We start from the raw sequence: 8,360 nt of genomic DNA, 5'->3' as shown, positions 1-8,360 counted from the left end.
TTATAATTCTACCTAAATTAATTTATTTATTCAGTGTCATATCAATCAAATTACCAAAAAATATTTTATAGAGCTAGAAAAATATAACAATTCATCTGGAAGAACAAACGGTCAAGAATTCCAAGGGGATTAATGAAAAAAGTGTGAAGGAAGGTAGCCTAATTGTACCAGATCTCAAGCTGTATGATAAAGTGATAATCATCAAACTGTCTGGTGGTACTGGCTAAGAAAAAGAGTGGTGAATCAATGGCATAGATTAGGTACACAATGCAAAGTAGCAAATGACCACAGTAATCCAGTGTTTGATAAACCCAAAGATCCAAACTTTTGGGACAAGAACTGCTGGGAAAACTGGAAAATTGTATGGCAGAAACTAGGTATAGGCCAACATCCTATACCATATACCAAGATAAGGTCAAAATGGGTACATGATTTAGACATAAAGGGTGATATCATAAGCAAATGGGGAAGCATGGAATAGTTTACCTATCAGACCTATGGACAAAGGAAGAATTCACGATGAAATAAGAGATAGAGCATTACGAGATGTAAAATAGGTAATTTTGATTATATTAAATTAAAAGTTTTTACACAAAAAAACCCAGTACAACCAACATTAAAAGGAAAGCAGAAAGCTGGGATTTTTTTTTTTTACAGCAATATCTCTTGAAATAAGGGCCTCATTTTTCAAATATATAGAGAACTGAGTCAAATTTATAAGAATACAAGTCATTCCCCAATTGATAAGTAATCAAAGAATATGAACAGGCAGTTTCAGAAGAACTCAAAACTATCCATAGTCACATGAAGAAATGCTTGAAATCACTATTGATTAGAGAAATGCAAATTAAAACAACTACCTCACATGTATCAGATTGGATAATATGACAGAAAAGGAAGATGATAAATATTGGAGGGGATGTTGGAAAATTGAGATACAAATGCACTGTTGGTGGAGTTGTGAACTGGTCCAACCATTTTGGAGAGCATTTTAGACTATGCCCAAAGGGCTAAAACTGCATATCCTTTGAACCAGAAATACCACTGCTAGGTCTGTATCCCAAAGAGATTAAAAAAAAGGGGAAAGGACCTATTTGTACAAAAATATTTATAGCAGTTCTTTTTGTTGTGGCAAAGAATTGGAAATTGAGGGGATACCCATCTTCCTATCCATATCTGAATCTATCAAAAGCCTATCCATCCCTTCTATTGCTTTGTTTCAATAAGTAGTATGTTTAGAAAAAAAAAATCTATCCATCCTTAAAGACCTAGCTCAAATGCCAGCTCCTTTCCAGATTACCCCAGCCAGGTGTGGTCTCTCCCACCTATACATCCTGTAGCATTTTATTTCTATTACTCTTACAGGAGGCAACTAATAAATATTTATATAATGCCTACTATGTGCCAAGTACTGTGATAGGAACTTACAAATATCTCATTTGATCTTCACAGCAACCCTGCAAGGTAGATGCTTATTATCCCCATTTTACAGTTGAGGAAACTGAGGCAAACAGGTTAAGTGACTTGCCCATGGTCAAGTGTCTGAGATGAATTTGAACTCAGGTCTTCCTGACTCCAGGCCTAGCGCTCTATCTGTTGCACCACCTGACTTCTTATGGCTCTTAATAACCAACGATAATAATACATTAGTATGAATATTTCATATACCCTATTAGATGATAAACTCTTTGAAGCAACATACCTTGTATCTCAGCCAGTGCCTTGTACACAGTATGTTAAATAAAGAGCGGTTAACAAATAAGGGAGGTTTATATTTGTGAGAAGGATCATTTAGAGATGCAGTCAATGACCGTGGGAGAGAATGAAGCCAGCTGTTCCACATATTAAAGTCATTAATTCAAACAGGGCAAGTGGGGCTTTACCCCCAGGGTACTGGGTTTTAGAGCACATGAAAATGTAATGCAGATATTCTTACTGGAGTATAAAAGCCACACTAGTAACTAACTTCCTATCCCACTCAACTGAGTTGGTCTTCTTACATTATTTTCATTTCATGAATTACAAAGATCATTTCATGCTGCTTGCCCCAGGTGCTAAAGCTGTCACCTGGTTCTTGAACTCAGATCTTCTGCCTCCAAGCCCAGTGCTCTTTCCACTACACCACACCGCTCTTTGGCAGATAAATAACCAGATTTTATTTTTTAAATGCTGCAGTCTAGAGAGACTTTATTCATTTCAGTGACTCGAAATTTTCCCAGGACCATTATTTCAGACCAAAATAGCAGCCCTCCAAACCAAATGCACAGAAACACCTAAGCAATCTGCATGTTGCTGGTGCTCATAGGCTGAAACTGCTTGGGGGAGGGGTGGAGGGTAGAGTAGAAGGGGGCCCAAAATGGGGGGGGGGAGTGGTTTATTTTTGTTATTTCCTAAGAAAGCAAACCCAACTCAAGTCATTGGTATCAACTTACTCAGTGAGAAATATCAATTTAAGTGTGACAGAGTGGATGGAAACTAGGCCTCAAATCCCACTTCTGATGCTCGTTAGTGATGTGACCACTGGCAAATCACATAACTGCTCCGAGCCTCTGCCAGCTGACAACCCACTCCTCTCACCCCGTTCCAGCAGTTTTCCCACTGACCTGCTAAGCTGTCTTTGGTGTTTGTGGGTTGAGAAGTCTGGTAGATGCCACAGCTCAGTGATTCAGGGCCCTACGGCTTGCTCCGCCCCATCTCCTCAGCACCTGGTCTGTCCTGGTGGGGCCCACACTCCACTCCCAGCAGTGTGATAGACCCCTTCCCAGTGACCATCCAGACCATCTTGGGCTGGAGACCTGCTTCCCTCTGTTATTTCGTGGGTTCTATAGCTCTAGAATTTGTTCAGAGCCATTTTTTACAGGTGTTTGGAGGGATTTGGGGGAGAGCCTAAGCGAGTCCCTGCTTTCCTGCCACCATCTTGGCTCTGCCCCAACAGAAAGGATTTAAGGCCAGCGAATGTAGTTAAAAAATACTAGTCTTCCTATTTGGGTTCCTGGCAGTAGGCAATTAATAAACATTCAAGTTTATCAATCAACCAAGAATACTACTTACCATGTGCAAAACACTGAATTATGAGTTACATAAAATAAATGATCCTTTCCTTAAAGGAACTTATACCCTAGTTGAGGAAATGACAATCTACACATTTTAATGGCAACTACACTGGCATACCCAGGATGGCTGCTAGTGCAGGTTCTTTTATCTGCTTTACTAGTTAAGACAGCTGTTTCAGGGGTCAACAATCTTTAATTAAACAGAAAAAATACAGAGAAGAGAAATAAATACCAACAGACAGAACTCTATTGCCTGAATTGAAGCAAAACTGCTCTCTCTCTCTATATATATATGAACATATGGCCACTCAAGAGTCTTGACCAGGGAATCACAACATTTTTTCTCATAAGCAAGCCCCCAAAGCAAAAACTCATCTCTCAGAGTATATACTCTTTCAGCTAATAGGCTCAGTACGTAATTAGAAATTAACAAAAGGTGTGTAAGACTTCCTACAAGTAAGCAAGCTTCCCTTAATGGGCTCCACGTGAGGCCTATGGATGAGTGGGGAAGATCTTATTCCCTAATAGCCTTACACACATGAAAACAGAGAATACTGTAGCAGGAAGGTTTAATTCCAGCTGGGGTGGTCAGTATTCCTATAGTACACCAGACTTGAAATATGTCTTTAGGGGGTTAGATAAAATAAATGGGTATAGGAAGACGGGGAGGCATTACAGAGGGGCTAGCACAGAGGTCAGAAAACAAATGGTACATTCAGGTCGTTTTGGCTGAACAGAGGGTTTGTGTAGAATAAGGACATTAAAATTAGAAAGGTAGGTTGAGGTCATATCGTAGAAAGTTCAGAATAAAACACCAAAGGGTTTGCTTTTAATCTTGGTATGGAATGTTTTAAAAATGCTTATGGCCTGGTAATTAAGAGACCTATGTACTAATCCCAGAACCACCAGGGAATTTACTGTATTACCATAGTCATGATTCCTTTTGGCTGTTCCCAGCTGTAAAATGCAGGTACTGCATTTCAGTTCAGTTCAGGTGCTTAACTAATTATGTCTAGGGTCCCTTCCAGCTCATAAAATTCTATGGTTCTACATTTTTGAGACATAGAGATATGATGAAAACTGTTCCTTAGATCTTGACAATGGCACACTGGATGGGCGGAAGGGAGACTGGGCTTTTGCAGATAGTATAGTAGTTGTGATAACTACAATTGTTGAATACCCCAGTTCAGCCAAGCAATATGGAATTTACAAGTCAGATGAAATGAAATTTTAGCTCCATGAATGTAGCTTTCATAGAAAAAACTTGATTCAAGTAGAAACCTATAATTGATGGAGGGTTGGGGGGTGGAAGGAAGGAAGGACTAACAGAATGAACATAATTTCTAAGTAGAGAAGCGGACTGATTCCATAACCAAAATTCAAACGACACATCTAAGACGTTGTTTTTACTTCTTCGAAATTAAGAGAAAAGACAACATACAAATGTAACTCAAACTCTTTCACTTAAAACAAAGCATTCAAGCCACCATTACTACACTGGCACTCCTCTAGAAGTTCAAACTCAGGACTGTTTACCAGTGTTCTTAGTGGCAGTAGTAATACTAAAAGGTTAATAGATTCCTAAGTTAGGTATAGGACAAAACTTGGTTAACCTTAGAATGGAACTGGAATAAAAACATGTGTTAAAAACCAAAGCCAAATTATGGCTCAATGATACAAAAAATAATACTCTTAATACCGACAGAAAATGTCTTTTGTTGTTTTCCAAGTATATCAATTAGCCAGTTTTTTACATTTTATGTTTATTGCAAACACTTGACAAAGACAGAATGTCGCTGTCAATATAAACAAAATATATCCCGGGTTTAATGTTTTGAAAGTCCTAGGTAGAAGGCATAAATGAAAAGGAAATGCTTGATCATTAGTATTCTGGTTTTAAACATTTTAAAACAAATTATATACATTTTCCCATCAACTGTTTTACAATGATATTTCAATTACCACCTACTGTCAGATTTGACAAATTTTAACATGTTTTAACACCTTCCAGTTCGCATTTTTTCCCCAAGACATCACAGCCAATGTTCTTAACCTAAAACAAACAACAGTTTCTGTATCGATAGTAAAAATAGGTTTGTTTGTGGTGCCCGGAACCAAACACATCAGGTTTAATCTGATCAATGCTGAGTAAAAGTAGAACAATCACTGTCTCTTTTTTGGACACTGAAGGCTAACTAGAGAGGAAATATAGTACAGTGGAAGGAGCAGCGGACTTGGAGTAAGAGGGCAAATCTAGTCTCTGGCTCTGATGAGCACTGCGACTACAGTCAGGTTACCTAAGCTTTCTGGTACCTTTTCTATAAAACTGAGATACCAGTTGCATTAATGTGCTTCCCAGGGCTGCTGTAAACAAAATGCTTTGTAAACTTTAGAGCCTTACACAAAAGTGAAAATACACCCTAAAATCACACGAGCTTTTTAAGCTGCCATTCTCAATACAAATCATATTGAGCTTGATCTAGCCCATCATTTTACCAAGTGAGACTGGAGGATTCTATTACCAAATATACTAGCCAGCTTACCAGCTCTATCTTGTGAACATACCATTTATTCCTTTATTGAGTTCACTGATAAAAACAGAGCTAAAGACAGAGTCTTGTAGTATATGATATTAGAGTTCTTCCTCTAGGAGGCCAACTAATAATCTGATTACTCTTTGGATATGGTTAGACAGCTTCATCTATCCAACTAAATTGGCATCCATATCATGTATCATGACAGACTGTCAAATGCCTTACAGAAATCCAGGTATGGTGGCAGCATTCCCCAGATTTAGTAATATCATCAAAAAAAGGAAATGATACTATTTTGGTAGGTCATTTTTAATAAACCCATGCTGGCTCCTAGTAATCCTCAGTTTCCTTTCTAGTGCCACACTCACTATCACACTCACTTTTCTACAGTCTACCTCCTTCCTCTTCTTTGAAAACAAGAAAACACAAAATATGTACTTTTCCTTGTCATTAGTTAATTTTTTTGGAGAGTTTAAAACAGGCAGACTGACATTTTAATCTTAAAAGACAGAAATGTTGAAATAACACAATACTGTCAATGGTATTTTTAATTAAAACCAAATGTCATAAAATTCTTTCTTACTAATCCCCAATATCCCATAGAAGTTAAAATTGTCAAGATTTCAAGTTTAACTTAAATTCAGATTCTTTGGAGCTAATACTGTAAAATCTTTTTACTAGTAGTACTATCTCTGATAAATCAGTTTTAAGCAATAGTTAAGCTTTTATGTTTTAGGTTATTCATAAGACAGGGGAAATTTGGGGACAAATTACCGAGTTCACAATTTCCTGTCTTTAAGATACGAACCTATGCCAAATCAAAAGACTGAAAACAGACTGTGAAACTATCTTAGGTATGTGGTTTTGCAATCCTATGGACTGGTTTCATTTCTGAGGGTCCCCCCAAAACCCTAGTTTATTAAAAGGATGACACACTTTCTTCTAAGGAACTATAGAGGACAATATTTATAGCTATTACAAGACCTGAAATATATGTAAACCAAAGTCGATGACTTTTTTGTAACAGATGTCTGAGTTAAACAGCTTCTTACTACTCCAGCTTTCATTTTGTCCGGAGTGTGTTATATATCCTATTTCAGACTATGCACCAACAGGAATTTTGGAATCTTCTTCAAAAAGGGTGACATTTTTATTTGATCCAGTCAAATTAAAGGAGCTCAAAATCAAGAGATAAATGAGCTCCAGATTTTCTCCAAACATCCACAAAATATTCACTCCTGAGACCAAAATTAACCCTCCTGTAAAGAAAGAGAGTTTCAATGGATTTTTATCCAGACTATATTTGTCTCTTTTTATAACCATAATAATTTTAATAACCAGAGTACTACCTGAAATGTGAGCTATTATCATAAAGATGAAGAATGCTGAATTGCTCCACTTGACAATTTTTAGAGATAACCAATCTGGTGGGTATAAGATGGAATTTGAATTATTTTAATTTGCATTTCTCTAATTATTAGTAATTTAGAGCATTATCTCAAGTGGCCATTGATACAATAATTTCTTCCTCTGAAAACTGCCTGTTGATATCTTTTAACCATTTATCATGGTGAAATGGCTCTTATTCTTATAATAAATCTTAATCAGTTCCCTATACATCTTAGAAATGAGACCTATATCAGAAACTTGTTGAAAAACACATTCCCCAATTTACCTGTGACAGCAACCAGGGAATTTACCTCATTTCCCACCTTGCTGACTTCCTAGATTTAATTATATCCATAAACTCTGAAACTTACACTGGCTAAGGTAATTTCCCACCCTGGCTGTAGAACTTCATTCCTGGGCCGCCCCCCCCCCCCCCCCCCGCCACTTTGGGTAACTCCTCATCACCATCCACCATCCACCCTGCGCCCTGCTTCCCCCACCAGTCCCACCCCAGGCCAGCCTGTCAGCTTCATTATGTGTTGTTGTCCCCCCATTAGATTGAGAGCTCCTTTGAAGGCAGGGAGTCATACTTTTTAAAAATCCTCAGTGTTTAGCAAAGTGCCTAGCACATAACAGGTACTTAATAAATGTTTAATGATTATTCAATGACTACCTGCTTCTCTTCTAATTTTAGTTGCATTGATTTTGTCTGCCAAAAAACCTTTATGTAAATCAAAATCATCCATTTTATCTTCTGTGGTCCTTTCTATCTCTTGTTCAATTATGAACTCACCATTCACTCAATTTGAAAGATAATTTTTTCATTGCTCTTGTCATGTATCCATTTTGGAGTTTAATTTGGTTTGTGGTGTGAAGTGTTAGTCTATGCCTAGTTTCTGCCAAACTGCCTTCAGGTTTTCCTAATAATGTTTATTGAATACAGAGTTCCTGCCCCAATAGCTAGGATCACTGGATTTATCAAATACTAGGTTACTGTGCTCATTTGCTTCTTCAGTAGCTTATGCCACAGAAAATGTGTTCCACTGATCAACCTACTGTTTAACAAGTACCAAATTATTTTGAGGATTACTGCTTTGTAGCACAGTTCAAGATCTGGTACTGTTAGGTTTCCTTCTCACTTTTTTTCATTAATTACCAGTCAAAATAAAGGAGATGAAAAGAGATTAAGCGAGCTATTTTCCAAAAATCCACAAAATGTTCACTCCTGAAAGGCCGAGATTAACCCTCCTGCAAAAAAAAAAAAAAAAGTTTTGATGGATCCAGACCATATTTAAGTTTTATTTTACAACCATAACAATAATTTTGATAATCAGAAGTACTATATAAATGTGAGCCATTATCACAAAGATGAACAGTGCTGGAT

At 37.3% G+C, this 8,360-nt stretch overlaps 1 protein-coding gene across 1 annotated transcript in view; it reads right to left on the bottom strand.

Annotated features, from left to right (window-relative positions):
* Positions 1 to 4,799: 4,799 nt before the first annotated feature.
* Positions 4,800 to 8,360, bottom strand: part of TMEM209 (transmembrane protein 209) — a 29,050-nt gene continuing 25,489 nt past the window's right edge. Inside the window, exon 15 of the mRNA XM_036759362.1 lies at positions 4,800 to 8,224. Within this exon, the coding sequence (XP_036615257.1) occupies positions 8,170 to 8,224 (55 nt within the window). The 3' untranslated portion in view covers positions 4,800 to 8,169. The remainder of the gene's footprint in view (positions 8,225 to 8,360) is intronic.

Source organism: Trichosurus vulpecula, chromosome 5, assembly GCF_011100635.1.
Source record: "Trichosurus vulpecula isolate mTriVul1 chromosome 5, mTriVul1.pri, whole genome shotgun sequence".
Taxonomy (NCBI): domain Eukaryota; kingdom Metazoa; phylum Chordata; class Mammalia; order Diprotodontia; family Phalangeridae; genus Trichosurus; species Trichosurus vulpecula.
This window is presented reverse-complemented; position numbering and strand designations above follow the sequence as displayed.